Below are 19,842 nucleotides of genomic sequence, written 5' to 3'. Positions count from 1 at the left end.
CTTTGGGCAGGTGGCAGCTGCCTTGAACAGCAAAGCTCCTCGGGTGGAACTGCCATGTCTGTGCCCGTTGCCCGTCGTCCCTTTGACACCCGCCCTCCAGATATCTAGGAGCACTGCTGAGATCCCGTCTCGGTCTTTCCCAGGCCAAATAGCCCCGGCTCTCTCAGCCACTCCTCGCGCTCCTCCTCAGATGGATGAACGAGCGGGGATAAGCTGGAAGGAGTCGGAAAGAGCGCTGGGATTTGCGAGTCACGGGGCGCGAGGAGCCTCGGAGACGGGGCGGCCGGCAGACGTGGCACGGGCAGGAAGAGCAGCCGTGCAGAAAGCCCGTCTCAGAGGGTGGCGAGGCGCCGCACGGCCGCCCAGAGAGCTGCGTGTGCCCCGACCGGCGGCTATGGCGGCGGCAGCCCCCTGCCGGCGGCTGGGGCAGGGCGGGTTTTACGCCCGGCTTTACGCCCCACTCCCCGCCCCTCCCGGCTCGGCGGCAGCGCGCAGGCGCGGCGGCAGCGGCGGGGCGCACCGAGATGGCGGCGGCCGGCGGCCGGCGTTGGCTGCTGTGCCTGTGGCTGTCGGCTGCGCTGCTGCTGCCGCGCCCGGCCTGGGGCCTGATCGAGGGGCTGTACTGCGGGCGGCGCGTGTGCTACGATGTGCTGGGCGTCGGCCGGCAGGCTAGCAAGGCGGAGATCGCCCGCGCCTACCGGCAGCTGGCTCGCCAGTACCATCCCGACCGCTACCGCGGGGAGCCGGCCGCGGAGGGCGGCTCGCAGGCAGCGCACGAGAAGTTCCTGCTCATCGCCACCGCCTACGAGACCCTCAAGGTGAGAGAGCGGGACCGCCGCCGCGGCCGGAGCCGCTCCGGTAAGAGACAGCGCGGGGCCCGGGCGGGAGCGGGGCCCTCGGGCGGGCGGCGGCGGCCCCGCGCGCCCTGGAGGCATCGTGCCGAGCGGCGCGGGCTGCCCGCAGCGCACGGGCGGCGGCGGCTCGGGCTCCGCGTGCGTAGCGCTGACCCGCGGTCGTCCCAGCGGCTCCGCTCGCGGAGGTCGGACCTCGGGATGGGGCGGGTCTGTGTCGCGCGGCGGATCGCGAGGAGTCCGTCGGCTTTGCGTTTCTTTGTGTGGGTTCAGCCGAGGGAGGAAAACGCCGCCGGTGTTTTGCGATAGCCCGAGAGCGTGGGGGAGGACGGGCTGCCCTTGGAAGCCGCTCTGAAATTAGGCTTCTTGTACAGCCGTATCTTTAAGTGAAAAAGCGTCACTAAGCAGCAAATTAACAGCGTGTGAGACCTGTAAGCAAATCCAGGCAGGGTGAAAATGTGTGGTCTGGCCACGATGGGGCCAAAGGATAGGGAGATGGAAGCCTGCAAGTGTTTGAGGGTCCATAGAGAAAATAAATTGGAACTTCTTAGAGTAGAAAAGGAACACAGTTAGGGCTGACGAAGTTAAATTTCTCATCTTGTAACTGTGTGGGTCAAAATGAGAAATAGCTCAAGAAAATGGGAACAGTGAGGTTTTGAAACATCCTTACACCAGAGAGATTCCTTGGTCCCATAAGCAAATCCTGAAAGATTTGAAAAACAGTGTTTTGCTATTTGGTTCGTCTGGAAATCTTTTCCTGAACAATATCTATCAGCTCCAGCTCCCCCAATATCTGATTCAGAAAATAGATTTGCTGATTACATGAATTTCAGTTGCCTGTCTATATTTCAGTATTAAATCAAGTCTTCTTATAGTCTGTGCTCTAGGTATTTAAGCCTGCATATTTGTAAGGTGTGCGTGGGCTTATGAGGGTAAGAATAAATTAATTTAGTGTATAGGAAAATGACCAAAGAATTTCCTCAGTGCTTCATGGCTGTCCTTCTGCAAATTTTGTAACAGTGCAGTCGTTCATGAGATGTAAAACTCAAAGGTAACAGAGTAAGTGAAAACAGCTATCTGAACCTACACATGCTTGTCATCTCTGATTCTACAGGATGAAGAAACACGTAAAGATTATGATTACATGTTGGATCATCCTGAAGAGTATTACAGACACTACTATCACTACTACAGCAGGAGATTGGCACCTAAAGTGGATGTCCGAATAGTGATTCTCGTTACAGTGTGTGCCATCTCCGTGTTTCAGGTAAGATCTCACCTTCATGTGGCAATGCTCAGTGAATTTCTGAAATGGAAGAGATGTATTTGCAGGTCTTCTAGCATGCCAGCCTTCAAACAGTGCCAGCAAGGAGGTTCTTTTATGGCTGCCGTGGCAAACTTGCCTGTGGCATCTGTAACAAATCTGAAGTTAGGGTGTGCCGAGCGGATTTTGTGTGCACTTGGTAGCTTGGACAAAGACGCACAGTGCAATTAGTGATTGGCTTATTTACACAGTGAAGTATTTCGTATAGACTAATGCAGCTCTCCTAGAGAAGATACTTAGTTTGAAATATTACATTCCAGTGGCATACTCAGCCAAATATGTAATTTTCCATCAGACTTACTTCTAATTACAGTTTTACATTTCACCTTTTATTTTGGCTATAAGTGGGAACACTCACTTTGCCTTTTGGTTACCTCCTATATGATTAAATACAAGTTTACACTGAATTACAGGATGACAGAACCACTAAGGTTGGAAAAGACCTACAAGATCATCCAGTCCAACCATCCACCTATCACCAGTAGTTCTCACTAAACCATATCCCTCAACGCAAAATCCAAACGTTCCTTGAACACCTCCAGGGTCAGTGACTCTACTACCTCCCTGGCAGCCCATTCCAGTGCCTGACCATTCTCAGAAAAGTAGTATTTGCTAATGTCCAGCCTGAATCTCCCCTGGCGCAGCTTGAAGCCATTCCCTCTAGTTCTATCACCAGTTACATGAGAGCAGAGGCCGACCCCAGCTCACTACAACCTCCCTTCAGGCAGTTATGGAGAGCAATAAGGTCTCCCCCAAGCCTCCTCTTCTTCAGACTGAACAATCCCAGCTCCTTCAGCCGCTCCTCATAAGGCCTGAGCTCCAGACCCCTCACCGGCTTCGCTGCCCTTCTCTGAACCCACTCCAGGGCCTCAATGTCTTCCTTGCAGGGAGGGACCCAAAACTGGACACAGTACTGGAGGTGCAGCCTCACCAGAGCTGAGTACAGGGGGACAATCATTTCCCTGTTGCAAGCCAGGATGCCACTGGCCTTCTTGGCCACCTGGGCACACTGCTGGCTCATGTTCAGCCGAGCATCAACCAATAGTCCCAGGTCCATTTCCTCTACACAGTCTTCCAGCCACTCTACCCCAAACCTGTTTCTGAATTAGCAAAATTAGCTGTTTTGAATTAGCAAAACTGATTTGTTTTTCTCTCGCTTATTGGTGTTTCTGCTTCTTTTGTTAAGAATATAAAGAGTGTACCTGTCTGCTCTGTTGTTTTCACAAATGGGCATGCTGCCTGTTAAAAAAAAAAAAAAAGGCACAAAGAGGCATGTTCATCTCAAATGTTATTTTTATTGTTGTTTTTTTTTCTCCCACTTGAAATTCAGAGGGTAGCTCAAGATTAGAGTGAGGTATTGAATCTTGTAAAGTCAATCCTATCCAACTAACAAGATTGTCATGTACGTAAGCTGTGGTTAATTAACTATGTAAAGTGGGTAATAATTTTATGATGAGATGTTCATATGCTGGACTTCTGATCATGGCCACCACACCTGGTGTAAGCTTCGTTTGAAGCGGTGGGAGATGACCATCTTCTCATGAGCAAACCCAGTGTGAGCAGTGTCTTTCTTTACACTCTGCTTGACCTTCTTTGTCACTTTTATTGCTGTGTGATAAATATGCATCACGCATACATGATCTGTACATATCACGCAGCAATATACATAGTTATGGCTGTTTCCCAGGTGCCTTATCAGGTTTGGAGGAATAATTACAGGTTCTACAGAAATTATGCTGTTACCTTTAGTTTTCTTTAGTTTTCACCCTCACTGTAATATAATTGTGGCTAAAGGTGTAGGGCAGCATATTTTATTCTGGCAAAGCTCTTAATAGGAACGTATCCATATCAAAACATGGCTTTTATTGCCTTTTTTTTTTTTTCTTTTTTTTTTCACTGTTCTTAAATTACAGTTCTTCAGCTGGTGGAGTAGTTACAATGAAGCTATCAACTATCTAGCTACAGTACCAAAATACCGTATACAAGCTACTGAGATTGCCAAGCAACAAGGTTTACTCAACAAGACCAGAGAAAAAGGCAAGAACAGGAGGTCTAAAGAAGAAATTCGTGAAGAAGAGGAAGAAATCATCAAAGACATTATTAAAAATAAAATAGATATAAAAGGCGGTTATCAAAAGCCCAAGATATATGATATCCTTCTGTTTCAGATCCTTCTAGCTCCCTTCTACTTGTGCAAGTATGTAATTTGGTACTGTTGGTGGATTTATTGTTTCACTATTAAAGGGCAAGAATATGGTGTAGAAGAGAAGCTGTATATCATACGGAGATACATGAAAATGTCTCAGTCTCAGTTTGACAGCCTAGAAGATCATCAAAAAGAGACCTTTCTTGAACGGCAGCTGTGGATACGAGAAAACTATGAGGTGAGTGGCCGGGGAGGAAAAGATAATGTTAGTTATGCTCCATTCCCAGAGTAAGAACAGGTACCTTGCAAAGTTCTTTGGAACAGTGATGTGGGAAGCACTGCTTCAATTCTAGCTATTGCTGTCTACATTTGAAATGGTTAGAGAAGCACTTGGTTTGTTTTCTTCAGCATCTTATGTTCACTTGCTGATAGGCAGCAGCTCTTGAATGTGCCCATTGATCAAAGAAGGGATTCGCTTGCTTAGGCATCGCATCCACCTGTGATAGTCAGCCAATCTGTGAATACAAGATTAATTGGATTTGATGACAGGCTGTCCTGTGACAATGTGATATAATAAAGTTCTTGCAGTACATTAAAGAGCATGGTTCTCCAAACAATGATAATTTTGTAACGAAGACTACCTGGATCTCCTGAAACTCCTGTTTTATTAGTCTCCTGAGCCATGAATTCCTAGCTTGTTTTTGATAACTACCCTTTTATAACTATTCTTTTGCTTCCACTAAGTCTGAGGCTGTTTTTTCTGTGCTGTGTTCCAGCTTAACTAAAAACTGTATATGAAATATCACAAGGCACAACTGCTGCTTCTTTCCTGGGATAGCCAGTTACTAAACAGCAAATACATAATTTTTCTCAAGCTTTCTGTGAGAGCAATGAAAGAGAATGAGCCTCAGCATGAAATTTGCATTCCAGACAACTTGGGGTGCCAGGAGGTGGCAGATTGACAAAACACTCTTATTGTTGTATTGAAGCTCATCTGTGGGCCATCTGGGTAGGAGATTTCCAGAAGTGAAACTGAGGAGGAGGATTTGGCCTGCCCAAAAGATGTTGCTGCAGCTTGCTTTCCCCAAGAAAAGATGGCAGAACTGCTTTTGCTTCTGATGAGGGGCACCAAAGGGAATATCTCCTTGGAAACAGTCAGAACTGGATTAGTTTAGAATCTTGAAGAGAAAAATGTTAGAATTGATGCTAATATAAGGAAAGGAATAGCCATCAGATTAGCCATACGTGTTGAATTAGGTTAGGTTTTCTTGAAAACAATCTGAAAGCTCAAAGATCTAGTAATGTTAATAGTCAAAGCAGATGTCCTAAGGAAAAGGTAGAATGGGTATTCTGTTGTAGAGAAAACATTTCATGATTTGAGTTGCTGCTTCTAACTGCTGTTTTGTTCACTGAGTGTAAGAGAGCTGTATTTATAAGAGGGAAGTCTCTTTAGCCCAAAGTTATCTGTGGTGGCCAGCAGGTGATTTTTAGTAAAGAATACAAGAAGTTTGCACCCATGCAGCAATATTTCCCCCTTGCAATCTGCAGTTTGGAACTTACTGAACAGGAAATTGTGCCTTTGTAGTTTACATCGTTAATTCGTTTTTCTTCAATAATCGTATCTGGATATTTCTTGATTGCATTAAAAAATTCAGTGTTTTCATTGCTATCTGGTTGTGAGTTCAGCATTAGCTGCAGAGAATAGATTTTTTTTTTTTTTTAAGGCCCCAGGCACCTGCTGATTGTTCCATATATGGAGAATAAATTGTAGGGAGAAATAATCATTCTTTGTTCCATTTTTCTCACACTACCAGTTTCTTTTCTGTACCACTACTATAGACTTACTAAAAACTCAGTCTTGTCTTTTCAAGGCTGAAAATAGCTTATATGTTGCTTTTATTATAGCAGCTGACTGTCTGTGTATTTAGTTTTTTCCAATGTTCTTTTAGGGAATTCAATATTGGTGCATTGTGGAGCCCAATAAAAACATTTCTTTTTCTTCTGTTGCTTTCCTAGTAATTTTTAAAATCTGTATGATCACTGAACCTTGAGCTTGTGTATTTATACAGTCTTCAGATATCTTTAAAAAAAAAAAAAACAACAACAAACCTCTTTCAAAATCTTTCCTTACAGGTAGACTTCAGATGACATAAACATAGTATGTTGGAATATAGTGGCTGTATCTACATGAACTGCTGTTCAACATACTGTTGCCTCTTTTAGGTACATAACTGCTATTGAAATCTATAGATATCAGCAGTGACACTCTTTCTTGCCATATTTTATTTACTTGTCATCCCTACCATCAGTACTTACTGTAGTGATTCTAACTTAAACTGAATTAGGAAAAAGAAGGTTTATTTCTGTCTAACTGGAGGTGAAAAATAAAAAGCAAAGTGAGAAGCTAAACTGTGTTGAATGGTGGACTGAGATTCAAACCAGTTCTTTACTGGCAAATTTCATTTTGTTGACTGCATGGGCATTTAGTTCTTTGGCAAAACAAGCAAACAGTAAAAGTACTAGCCATTTACAGCACAGTCTTGCAACAAAGTAGTTTTGCTGCCAGCAAAAATCCAAAGTATCTCAACTACAGTTTCTAGGCTCCTTGCTGAGGCTCTTACACCACATATAGGTCGTGGTCTTTTGCTATGTCACTTTTCAGCTTTCTTTGACATCAAGGTGACAGATGATTGAAGTATTAATGTTTACATCCCTCTTCAGATTCACTTAAGATTTTTCTTCAGCTTTATTAAAAACTTCTGTCTGTCTTTCAGGTCTATAAACAAGAACAAGAGGAGGAGTTAAAGAAGAAGATGGCCTTGGATCCCCGATGGAAGAGGTATCGGAGGTGGATGAGAAATGAAGGACCTGGAAGACTGACTTTCATTGATGACTGAAAGTTGCTGAACACAGTGCGTGCTAATGTCGGCAGTGATCTGCAAAACTTTTTGCTACATCATTCAGAGTTTTATCTGCTGGTTTGGCAGTGATCTAAAACTCAGGAATTATTAAATCAGGCCGAAAAATAGTACAGGTTTACGGTTTTTATAGATCAGAATTATTAAACAGGCATAACTCAATGTGTATATCTTACATACATGGGGATCTTAATGTGGAATTCATTATTTCAAATAATGTATTTCCTCTACATGTTTCATACTCATGATCAATGGAATCATAATTTCAATCTTTCTGAAACTGTTTCTTGATCAGTCCTTGGAAGTCTTGGTTCTCATTTCTAACCTGAAGGGTTCATGCGAGTGAACACTGGAAATTGAAAGTGTTAGTAAGGACTCTGAAGCAAGGGCCATTTCTTACTTTCCTCTTCTCTTTCACCTACTTTTCAACTTACTTTTTAAAATGCCAAATTGTTTTTTGATGTAGACAATATGGGGATTATACCAGACTACTTCTTTTGCTATTCCCTCTCCAATTGGAAATGAATTTTATTCTTTGTGGGAATAAATGATGCATGATTGATCACCGTTATGGTGCAAACAAGCCTTAATTCTTTGTTCTGCAGAGTGGTTCATGAAATAGCATACTTAAGTCACTTATGTTTGGTTTTTAATCTTGTACATTAGATTGTACCTACTTGTTCAGAACAAGCGTACCAGTGAATATCAATCTACTAAATGTGAAACTTCTTTCACCAAAGTATTGGTAAAGGGAAAATGACCCTTTTGTTTAAAAGGGCAATCTTGATGCCTTATGTAAATAAAAGTTTATATAATATACATCCTGGATTTGTTTTAAATTTAAACCTGAAGTATTCTTTATCCATTCTGATTCATCTGATCAGACATCAGCATAATTAGAACACAACAGTTCCCTTTGCTTTCTTCTGTAACTCAAGCCAGGTCAGAGTTTCCACAGTTTATGATTTCCATATGTCTACTTGAAAACTTTATTGGGGAAAAAGTACTCAGGGTTTGTAGCCAGATTGGGCTGCTTCTGTTGCTTCTCACATCTGTAAAGATCTGTATCTGTGTAGGTTGGTTCTGGGAGAAGCTCTCTTAAACTTGCTGCTTCCAAAGCTTGTAATAGCTAGAAGTTTTGAAGTGCTTATAGACTAATTTTTGAAGTAAGACAATTCTGATTCTACAAAGATGAGCAACAAATCATAGAATCATCTAATTTGAAAAAAAACTTTAAGGTCTCTAAGCCCAACCATCAACCTGATTTACTGAATCCCATAAGTAAACCATTCTCCTCAGTGTTCACTTGTCAGTTCCACCACCTTCCTGTGTAGCCAGACTAAAGAAATTCTTTCCGATATCCAGAAAGATCTAAACCTCTCCTAGTGCAGCTTCAGGCCACTACCTTACATCCTATTGCTTGTCACCTGAGAAAAGAGGCTGTCTTCCACCTTGCAGCAATCACATTTTCAAGTATCTGTAGAGAGAGATGAGGTCTTCCTTCAGCTCCTCCAAACTAGACAAGCCTCACATAAACAACCCACTCTTCATACATCTTCTTTTCCAGTCCCTTTACCAGCTTAGTTGCTTGCCTCAAGCAACTTAACGTCCTTCTTACAGTGAGAGTTATAGTTGAGCCAAACAACACAATATTCAAGATGTGGTTTCACCAATGCCATATACAAGGAGGCAATCCCTTCCTTAGTCCTCCTGGTGATGCTATTTCTGATTCAAGCCAAGATGTGATCAGCCATGGTGGCCACCTGGGTGCATTGCTCACACATTTCAGCTGAGCATCGATTGGCACCCTCAGGTCCTTTTCTATTGGGCAGCTTTCCAGATACTCTGCCCCAAGCCTGTACTTTTGCATGGAGCTGTTGTGAGTCAGGTGCAGAGCCCAGCACTGAGCCTTGTTGAGAGTCATGTGGCTGGTCTCAGCCCATCAATCCAGCCTCTCCAATGCAGATCCCTCCTACCCTCCATCAGGTCAACAGTTCAGTCCAATTTGCTGTCTTCTGCAAACTTCCTGAGGGTAGACTCAATCTCCTTGTCTAGACTGCTAATAGAAATGTTAAACAAAACTGTCCCTTACACTTAATCCTGGGGAACACCGCTGGTGACTGACCACCAGCTGGGCTGAACTCCATGATCTCTAATTGTTCTCTATGATTCACTACGGCTCTTTGAGACCTGCCAGCCAGCCAGAACCTCACCCAGTGAACTGTGCACCTGTCCAAGCTGGGAGCAGCCAATTTTCCATGAGGATGCTGTGGGAGATGAGATGGTGTCAGATGCTTTACTGAAATCTAGGTAGACAGCATCCACAGCCTTTCCATCATCTGCTAAGTTGAGTCACCTTGTCATAGAAGGAGATCAGGTCCTAGTCAGGCAAGATCTGCCTTTCACTAAACCTATGCCAGCTAATTTCCAATCACTTCATTGTCCCACATCCTTTCAGGAGGATCTTCACTTCTTGGTGCCTCTTCTGCTAATTCAGCTCTCCCTAGTTTTGGAATGTTATCTCAGGTTTGTGTTTGAAATAACATATATCCAAAAATATGTCAGAAGCACTATCCTGAATGGCTAACTTCCATCTGCATTTCCAAAATTCAAAGGAAGTTTCTAGGTTTGTCCTTAATATCTGCTGCCATATAGTGCTGCTGTAAGCTTAGTTCACTCTGTTCTTAAAGGTCAAGTCAAGTCTTAAGTTTGTTAAAGAAAATGTTCAGAATAAGTCATGCTTATTCTCAGGAAATAATCTTATTGGCCTTGTAGTGACGTTCCAGGGACACCACAAAGATGTTTGTCGAGTAGGACACCTTCACAGCTTGGATGTAGTACTTCTTTTTCCACCAGAACATATTCAGACTCCTGCAAGAGTGGAGAAGAAAAAAAAAAATGCAGTTTCTGTGGCAAATACAAAGTGAAAATGAGTACAAATGAGTGAAACGGTGCTGCTTATCCAGTAAGGTAAGGCAGTTATCTCTGCAAAAGAAGCCAGCAGTGTACCTCTACGTAGACACAATTTCACAGGTAAAGAGCTGACAGCTCAGCTGTTTTCACACTAGTTTCTACCCTTCGTACCATAGAAAAGTGTTTGTGTGATAAGATGGGTCACAGAAATAAGCAGACAAGACCCAAATCCCACATCTGTCTTCCCCCTTTTTAGGTTAGTTCTGACCAAGATTAATTTTCTGACCCGTGCAATGGCAGGGCATTCCCAGGGAGGACAGAACCGTGTCTTTCAGCAGTAGTGGCACCTTGTTTTTGTAAAACAATGGCCCAAAATCAAGCGCAGAAGGGAAAATCAGCAGGTATTCTGCTTTGGGTGGAAAAGAGCCATCGCTCTTTTGCGGTGTTGATTCTGAATTTCTAATTTTCTCTGCACATGAGCCCATTGAAAATACCTACACAGAGGCATAAGCTCATAGGTTGCAGGCAGAATTTGCTGGGCTGTGCCATTTACATTTCTGTGATGGAGGCCAGAAGAGACAAGTGTCTGTCACAGAGCTGTCAGGTTGCAGTGACACCTTTTAGCTGGGGTCACTAATCATTTATAGCCTGAAGTCTTATTCTGGTTCTAAATACACGCATCTTAGTCACATATTTGAGGCCCTCTTTTATCTTGAAATTGAGTCCACAAAGCAATATCATACACAGATTGAGAAAAGTGCAGTGATAACACTGACAGTTGTGTTAATATGCCTTGTGAATCCAGCCTAAGTGGACTTTGAAGGGAGCTGCTTGCATGAATGGGAACTGACTGTGTCTTCTTGTGAAAGTGTGTGGCTAACAAGGGAACAGAACAGAATGGAATGGAACAGAATAGTTCTGTCGGAAGGGACCTTCAAAGGCCATCAAGTCCAATTGCCTGAGCACTTCGGGGCTAACCAAAAGTTAAAGGATGCTACTGAGAGCATTCCCCAAATGCCTTTTGGCCACTGATAGCTGTTGGGCAGTAGCCACCTCTCTTGTGTTTGACCACCCTCGTGGTGAAGAAATTTAGAAATTTAGTGAGAACTGTTGGTGATAGGTGGATGGTTGGACCGGATGATCTTGTAGGTCTTTTCCAGCCTTGGTGTTTCAGTGATTCTGTGAAATGCTTCCTTATGTTCAGTCTGAACCTCCCCAGTGCAGCTCCTCGCCGTTCCCACGCGTCCTCCTATCGGTTCTTAGAAAGAAGAGACCGGTATAACGGCATCTCGGAGGAAAAAAGTCGGACTCGCGGATGGAAGATGGAGATCATCACCCGAGGATCGCTTCTGGGGGCGGGGCGGCGGCGGTCCCTCCCCCGGGCGGCTCCCGCGGTGCCGGCAGAGCCGAGCCGTGCCGTGCCGAGTCGTGCCGTGCCGATCCGCGCCGTCCCGTTCCTGCCCGCACCGTCATGTCGTCGGCCGGCAGCCTGAGCACCATGCAGCGCCTGGTGGAGCAGCTGAAGCTGGAGGCCGCCGTGGAGAGGATCAAGGTGAGCCGGGCCGCCCGAGGGAGCAGGGGAAGCGGAGCTGCGGGGTCTCGGGGCGCCGGGCGCGAGTGGCGGTGCGCGGAGAGCTCTCTGTCTGGGGCTCGAAGGGGGCTCCGAGCCCGTTGCCGGGGCCGCCGCCCCTCCCGGACCCGCAGGGTAAGCGCCGCTCCCCGGCGGGAGGCCGTGGTGAATAATGGAGTAGCTCCGCGTTAATTCTGCTCCGACGGGCGCGCTGCGCTGCGGCCGCGCCCACAGCTCCCCGCTGCCCCGCGCGGGGTGTTTTCGTACCGGCTGACAGCTCGGGGACACAGGCGATTTTCTACGCATGCATGAGCCTTCTGTGTATTTCCAGACAAAGACAGGCCAGTGAGACAACACTGTTATCTCCGATATTATTTCTTTCCTTTTCCTTTTTTTTTTTTCCCCTATGTCAATCCAAATGCAGCCCTGCAGTCCTGCCTTGGTTCCCAGCAGGTGCAGGGTCCACAAGTTCTTCAGGGAAATTACTTATTTTTCACGCATAAAAATCCATCGAAGGCTACAAGGTGATAAAAGTCTAGTTAATCTGCATCCTGTACTTCGCCCTGCCCTCACCACCTCTGCACATTCTCCATTTTTCTCTGGCCAGGTGCAAAACAATGGCTTGCGTAGCACTGGACTAAGTTTATGGGCTTACAAATGATTTTGGATGCCTTTTCTCACTGCTCCTGCCCTGGGCTGCTGAAAAGTCAAAGTGTCCGTTGCACCACACTGAGCATTGAACAATGTTGCCTCAACTGATTTATTAATGGTACTAAATGTTATTAGTGACCAATGAGCTTGCAAGTATGCTGAAAGTGGCCACAGTTCCTCCTGGCTGTGCGTGGGAATCTGTGAGAAATGACACAGTGCAGAACAGAAATGCTCTGTGGCAAGGGGTCGCAAAGACAAATGGCAGACTCATCACTGCTGTCATTTTAGACCACCAGCAGTCGCCTACATCTCTCTGTTATGCCTCATCTTGAGGCATATTATACCCCTCCACACCCAACTCCTTGTTCGGGTGGCTACAGCCAATACAGTTTGTTGTTTATCTGGGATTGCTTTGTGGAGGTAGCAGATACTCAGCTGGACTTCCCAAGGCTGTTGTGTTATACATGAGTTTGGGAGGTTACAGAGGCTGGACCTTAATGAAGCTTTGGTCTCCTCTTTCTCCCAGCGTTGCTACTGCAATCTCATTCCAGGTCTGTTTTAGGAATCTCTTGGTGTCTTTTCACAGCAACAAACCAAGCAATGCATGAAAAAAGCGGGTCGTCTAGGCTTCTTGATACAGAGTCTAAAAACAGCAAGGGACATCTGGCTGGCAGAAACCGCATGAATCAGCTTTAGCTTTAGCTAAAGGTTGGATAGGAGTAAACATTGTTTTGGCTACTTTGAATACACAATGTATTTTCAGGAGGAAGCTGAATATGAAAGGAGTTTTATAAATACATCCCGCACTACAAGATCCAGTGATTTTGTTTACCCCAACAGCTAAAAAAGTAGACAGGAACAATATTTTCAGAAAGAGGAAACCATGAAGGAAAGAAGTACCCCCACGTGTCTTGCATGCAGCAGGCTGCTGTTCACAGCATGTTTGTGCTGGGATGAAATACAGAAGAAATCCTTCTACTGTCCACATCAGCTGGAGGAGTGGAGTGCTCTGGGGGCTTGTGCAGGGCAAAGATTGGGAAGATCTGTCCTGAAACTCAGCGTGTTGAGGGCTCAAGCGTCAGCGTTGTGATTAAGGCAAGAACATTAATATTTCAGAGAGCCAACAGAGCTAGGCAGGGTGGAGGCTGCATTGTTCTTTGCAGCATCCATAAAGAGATTGTCCCCAAGAGAGGGACAAGTGGCAAAGCCTGCTGAGCAGGAGGGAATCCTTGCTGCGGATGTTCCTCCTTGTGCTCCTCCCAAGAGGATCTGGCAGGCTATGGGAAAATGTTTCTCTGAACAATTCCCTGCAGTGCTAACCTCTGCTGGAAAGTTAGGCAGTTACCAGGACGAGTGTTCTGAAGCAGAGCTGGCAGGCAGGGAATGGGGCAGCAGCAAAACAGCGAACAAGTGCACCCACCAAGCCAGATTTACTGATGCATTTCCAGGTGTTGTCAGACTGGGGATGGCCCAAAATGAAAAGCCCACCAGGGCTCCAGGGTGGCTCCTTCAGATTAGAGTCTGGGGAGTGCGGATGGTCATTCTGGCTCATCCCTCACCTGGCAACACTGCAACACTGTATAGAAGAAAAAGCAATACTTTAGAAATTCTGTGGTGATGCTGGGCTCAGAGGAGAACTAGTATTCCAGCAATATGCTCAGGATACCAAAATATGGCAGACAGCATGAGCATCAGCGTTTCCCTGCAGCTGTTATCAATGCACATCCCAAAAACTGGGAATTCCTCAACATTTCCCTTCAAAAATACAGACAGATGACAGTCCACAGGGAGAACACCCAGCTTGCTTTTGGGCTCCTGGGCTTGTTCTGCACCTCTGGGCTATCCTCTCCACGGCCAGAGCATGGGTGTGACTTCACTGCCAGGGTAAGGTACAATTCGGACAAAGGGTTTACATTCTTGTCCTCTTGCTTTCTTTCCTTATTAAGCTTTGTGTTGTTGAACAGTTTGGAAGTAAAAGTCCTTTTTGTAAATTATCTGAGAATATAAGAGTTCAAACACAAAACTGTACAACAGAATGGAAAATGCTGTGGTCACAGCCTTGTCTCTTTCAGTAAGGATGAGTTCTATGGCACTCATACTTCAATCCTGTATGTGCACTCGTCACCAGTGTAGCAGGACGTATGTCTCATCAGAGCTCTGCAGATGAGTGCTTGTGCTGATTTACTTGATGTTTTAGAATTCAAGAGCTGACTTGGCTTCTCCCCAACTTTTTGATAGTGTTTCTTCCAGAGGAAATGCTCAATAGATGCTTGTGAATGAATTAGTTTCCTCTATATTTGTTTTTCCTTTTTCTTTACTCAGGTGTCCCAGGCAGCTGCAGAGCTCCAGCAATACTGTATACAAAATGCCTGCAAAGATGCCTTGCTGGTTGGGGTCCCTGCAGGGAGCAATCCCTTCCGTGAGCCCAGATCCTGCACTCTGCTCTGAAATCAGGTAACAAAATCACAGATACCACCACTGCTGCTCTCATTTGGAAGCTCTAGCAACGACAAAGGGGCACTGTAATAGCTGCTTGAGTTTTGAAATCTTTGTAGCAAATTGTTTGCCACTTTCCTGCTGGCTCTAGAAACTATTTTCAGCTTCTTTTAGGTATGGGAAGTGAACTGCACCTCTTTTTTACTGTCCTTTCTTATGTTTCTACTTATTTGTTTTTGCATTTCAGCAGCTCTGTGCTCACTATCAGCATCTAAAATAATAAAAACTTCCCATGTATAATTGACAAAGCCAGAAACAAAAACAGTCATGTACCTAGTTTGGGGAAATGAGATAAAACCATGATACTTGCATGTGTCAAGATCATAGCTTAGGCAAGAGTCTTGTTAAAAATTTTGTCTTCAACATCCTACTGCAGTTCATTTGGCTGTATCAGTCTTCTTAGGGTTTTTCTTGCTATAGTTGATACAGCATCAAAATTCTTGGAAGCAGAGCAGAGCTGGGAGAATCTCTAAGCACATTCTTTTAACAGTTTTCAGCTCAGGGCTAGAAGATAATGTACTAGTAGAACTCTGTCTACCTTAGTGCTCTGCTGTGCTTGTACCTCCATAACAACTTCAGGTGACCATTCAGCACATGCAAATCTTTCCTTTGCAGTTCTACAGTTCTCACTCTTGTCTCTTCAGTTTGCCACAGAGATGTCGGTGATCGCAGAAAGAGGAAGAAATGCCATTATATGCCAGTAGACTTTGGCAGAATCACACCATTACTTTTGTCGAGAAACGTTATTTCTTCTGCAGGATTAACAAATATGGAAGTAGGATAATTAGAAGAAGCTATTCTTATGTAAAATAAAAATAGGTACTACTGAAGAATTGAGAAAGCTACAGGGAGGGAAAGAAACATTGAATTACCTTATTTATTGGAGAATGCTATCAAAGTGAAATGGAATTGTTTTTTGTAACAGCAGAATTTAAACTACAGTGCATAATATTTGTAGGATCTTCCCCTTCTCACTGCTGGGGTTCCTGAGCGTACAGTCACTTTTTGCCTCATTAATAGCATGGTTTTGATTATTCCTGCACGGGTCTGAGAAACAGAATTGGACAGGAAGAGAGAATGCAGCTAAGCATGAAATGTTCTTGTGGAAAAATGGGCGGAAGAATGCATGAGCAAAAGACTTTCTTAATTTAGATGCTATCCCTTAATTCTCCCTGCATCAAATAAAGTTGATAGTGACTTTTGCACATGTTTACATGTTCTTCTGTTATTAAAGCGGCCCTTTTTTGTGTGTGTTTTATTTCTAGAGTTCAATTTTGATTGCATCATCAAGGCAGGATATGAAGTACTTTCCCAAGCCAGTGTTTGATGGTTGATTTATGATAGTTTTATAGAAGCGTAGCTGGAATCAAGATGTCTGTCATTTTTTGCCAATATTTTTCTAGTTATTAGTTTAGTTACCTTAGCACCATAAAAAAAAGAGAGCAAAATTGAAAAAGCCAGTATAGAAATTTTCCAATATTCAAGAATGTCAACATCCAACAGAGGAAAGTGGCTATTCAGATTTTCCCTGTTCAAAAGCAGTTTTTTGTGCTATAAGTTATAGAAGAAATGTATCAGAATAGGAAGAAAGCATTTAATAAACTCTTTTTCCTTTAACAGGGAAGGTCAGCAGAGAGGTATCTTCAAGCATGGCATGACTAACAATGGCCTTTTCCTCAAGAAAAGATCTCTGTGCCCTTACTTCTGTGTGGCTGAAACTTGGATATTTGTCTATTCATTCTTGCGCGTTCATACCTCACTGTTTTACTAATGTTTTTATAGTTTTTTAATGTAAGTAGTTCTTTTTGTAAAAGTCACCACTGTTGTTACACTATACTATCTATACAAATACTACTTGCGAAGTTTACATTTTTGAAAACAAAAACATGATTATTTTTACCAAATTACCTATTTCTAACTTGGACAGTTGTTAGGCTGGAGTGATGGTGATAACTGTTTGTGTTTTCTGAAACTGAACATCTGAAAAATGAACTGTTAAAACCTAAAAGCAAATGCGATAGTATTACGAGAACGGTTCTCTGAAGGGTTTTCTTTAAATAGCAAGACCTGAAACCAGCAACACTGTTTTTTTTTCAAGTGCTTGTAAATCCACAAATGACACCTGTTAGAAACTGCTTGACGTGATGTGTAGCACAGTCTTGTTTCATAAGGGACCTTACTTAAAAAAGCCCTGTATTGTTTAATGCTTCTCTTAATTCGTATTCATAAACATTCCTTGGTGGAATCTCATGTTCAAATGTTTAAAATATAACCAAACTCACTCTAAAAACACTTAAATGTCCAAGGACAGTTGCGTGCATGATTTTCGAGTTTTGAAGTACAAAAAATTACACTTGGTCATTTGCCTTCACTTTTCTATAGAACACTTTTACAAGGACAAATTTTTTTTACTAAGTTTTTCATTTTGTTTACTTTCTATTGTTTGTATTAATCTTCTAGAAGTTTGGAAATAAAATTCCTTTCCTTTACTGGCTTTGATTCCATTGTTTAATTGTAAGAGAGAGCAAATTCATTCATGTCCTTCGAAGGTGATATTTAGATTTTGCAGTGGGAGGGAAGGTGGGAGAGAAGGCTTCAAGCTTTTTTTTTTTTAAGGATAAGGTTACTGTTCGAATTTTATAAAACATCTTATTGTTAGAAAGATCTAATGTATAGTTATATAAATATTTATGCTAAATCGTAACTATTAGGCCCACTTAAAGATTTTGAAGTCTGCAGTGGGGCCTTCAGTGATCTGAATATATGATTTTCATTAATGCCAACTAAAATGGTACAGTGAATGTCCTCTAAACTGTTCAGTTTTAACAAAAGATTTTCACACTTGCTGCCCTGCTGGGAGACACTGAAATGACAGTAATGATATTGCCAATATAAACTGTACTTCTAAGTACAGAAGTGAATGTCCTTCCTTAAGTGCCATTCTTTGCTCCTGCTTCCTTTTCGTTGTAGGCTATGAGAGTATGGCTGTCAGCTTTTCCTTGATACTTGACACATGCACATAATGTGGAAATCCGGAGGAAATACTGTTGTTCATATTTGCAGAGAGGTGCTTAGAAGTTTGGGCTGAGGTCAAAATGTTCATCTCAGGAAGGGAGGGAGAGAGATGAGAGTTTGCCTCAAACATCTTTGAACATCTGGCAATTGGCAGACACTCCCTCCCAAATAAACCCTTTGTATTTCTTTTTCTCACAGAATAAAACTTACCAGTAGCAGCAACATTTGTTATTCTCCCTGATGCCTGGTTTCTGGAGTCACTGCTGAACTGGCAGTGGGAGCAGCCAAACTGCCATGTGCAGGGACGGGTGGCTGCTGCAAGCTGGTCAGTCTTGGCTCTTGCCTCTTGATTGCCCTGCCCTGCTCTCTCTGGCATCTTTCAGCTGGCATCATGTGTGGTGAGCATGTACACTGTGGGTGTCTACAAAATAGAGAAAATATCTTAAGTTACAAGCAGCTGCCTCTCAGAGGCCTCAGGGGCCCCAACCCCATGCTCCACTGAATGGCACATAATCCAGACCTGAGTCTCTGTGGAATCCCAGCTGTGTCCATACCTAACAACAGCAGCCCTGTCCAGCAGATATGAGATGGGCTGGCAGCATGCTGGTTATGCTGAAGTCCCATAAAAAGGGAAAGGAAGATACAGATTCAGATACCTGCAGAGGCATGTGCCTGCTGCACTGCTTGGCTTTCTGGGTACATACTGTATGAAGTCCTTCGTTCCAATCTCCAGGTTCCACAGGATGCCTATGATAAAACTAATTAAATGACCGCACAAATCTGTACACATATGTGCCTAACATGAGCCACAGGTCACCTTTTTTCTGTTGTCCCTCACAGTGAGAAGTACAGTGAGTTTACCAGCAGGCTTTTTTTTTACTTCTAAAGCTGTAACCTGCCAGGTCACCTAGCATTTCACAAACTTGATTGAAGAAATGAGTCTACCTCCTACTGATGGAAGTCTGGTGATTAGGAAACCTCTCATTCTTACACAAAACATGCAATACAATATCTGCATACAGATCTCCCCAAATGTGAAATTCTAATATATGGCTGCTTTTTTCTCTTTTTGAGGGAAGGGCGAGGGAGGATTCGCATAGCACTGATCTTCCTCTACATTAAACAGAAAGGAATTAGGGAAAGAGTATCACATGTGATAAAGTTGTCATTAGGTATGTAAACTGTCAAAGATTGAGAGTCACAAATAGAGTGAAAATTAAATGGTCATTGCAAGCTCTTTTCCTACATTGCTACTATCTAAGTGTTTACTGACATTTTTCTACCTATTAGAAACTGGCTGCAGATGACACTTGAATTTCCTTCACTAACTGAATGTAGGCAACATATGGTTTGCCTTTGTTTTTGGAGGAATCAATAGATGAGTTTAACTAGCCTTTAGTGAATGTGTACATAAAGTTCTGATGCCAGCCTCTGTGAAAGGATATAGCCTCTGTGAAAGGATATAAATACATAGTTAGGGAGTGGCACCTGTAATTTTCTCCACTGTGGTCATCTGTGAATAAGTTTTTGCAGAGCTGCACTCTTAAAAGAATAAATTCCTGAGCCTGGCAAGCTGGGAGACTGTTCCGAAAAACAAGCCATATCTGTGTTGTAAAGAGATGGAAAATGGTTAGGTCAAGCAACCACAAAAATGGGCCAGAAATAGTGAGCAAAATGCAACTTTTATTTTAGTAACTATTTTGTACTGGTCAAACATGGGAACACTGGCAAATTTACAATCCTACAAAAGATTTTATTAATATTACAAATGAAAAGTATTTTTGGAAATCCTGCTAACAGTTTGGATACAAATGACCTGCAGATATTACTGTGAACTACGATTACTCTTGGAACTGACACTGTACTTCTAGGAGTTCTCAGTTAACCATCAGAGAAGCCAAAGCTGCTCCTTTAAGAACTGGCTGTATTTATTCAGATAATAAGTATGTGCTTAATGA

The 19,842-nt window shown here is 43.4% G+C and overlaps 2 protein-coding genes across 2 annotated transcripts; both read left to right on the top strand.

Moving 5' to 3' along the window:
- The first annotated feature begins 462 nt into the window (after window positions 1-462).
- DNAJC25 (DnaJ heat shock protein family (Hsp40) member C25) lies at window positions 463-8,058 on the top strand. Its single transcript, XM_085214259.1, has 4 exons — window positions 463-818; window positions 1,966-2,118; window positions 4,089-4,559; window positions 7,096-8,058. Exons 1-4 carry the CDS (start codon window positions 525-527, stop codon window positions 7,216-7,218), a joined length of 1,041 nt encoding a protein of 346 aa, XP_085070385.1. The 5' UTR covers window positions 463-524; the 3' UTR covers window positions 7,219-8,058.
- Window positions 8,059-11,505: 3,447 nt separating this feature from the next.
- On the top strand, window positions 11,506-17,358 carry GNG10 (G protein subunit gamma 10). The gene is made up of 3 exons (XM_085214263.1): window positions 11,506-11,704; window positions 14,696-14,827; window positions 16,490-17,358. The coding sequence occupies exons 1-2, from the start codon at window positions 11,624-11,626 to the stop codon at window positions 14,819-14,821; spliced, it is 207 nt and encodes a 68-aa protein (XP_085070389.1). The 5' UTR covers window positions 11,506-11,623; the 3' UTR covers window positions 14,822-14,827; window positions 16,490-17,358.
- Window positions 17,359-19,842: the final 2,484 nt, after the last annotated feature.

Source organism: Meleagris gallopavo, chromosome Z (genome assembly GCF_905368555.1).
Source record: "Meleagris gallopavo chromosome Z, MGAL_WU_HG_1.1, whole genome shotgun sequence".
Lineage (NCBI taxonomy): Eukaryota > Metazoa > Chordata > Aves > Galliformes > Phasianidae > Meleagris > Meleagris gallopavo.
This window is presented reverse-complemented; position numbering and strand designations above follow the sequence as displayed.

What these genes read in the sequence shown, in the direction of transcription:
- DNAJC25 (XM_085214259.1), top strand. Translation starts at nt 525, where the DNA reads ATGGCGGCGGCCGGCGGCCGGCGTTGGCTGCTGTGCCTGTGGCTGTCG. An exon ending in GTGCCATCTCCGTGTTTCAG is followed by an intron (nt 2,119 to 4,088) that starts GTAAGATCTCAC and finishes CTTAAATTACAG; the next exon opens with TTCTTCAGCTGGTGGAGTAG. An exon ending in GGATACGAGAAAACTATGAG is followed by an intron (nt 4,560 to 7,095) that starts GTGAGTGGCCGG and finishes TCTGTCTTTCAG; the next exon opens with GTCTATAAACAAGAACAAGA.
- GNG10 (XM_085214263.1), top strand. Translation starts at nt 11,624, where the DNA reads ATGTCGTCGGCCGGCAGCCTGAGCACCATGCAGCGCCTGGTGGAGCAG. An exon ending in CCGCCGTGGAGAGGATCAAG is followed by an intron (nt 11,705 to 14,695) that starts GTGAGCCGGGCC and finishes TTCTTTACTCAG; the next exon opens with GTGTCCCAGGCAGCTGCAGA.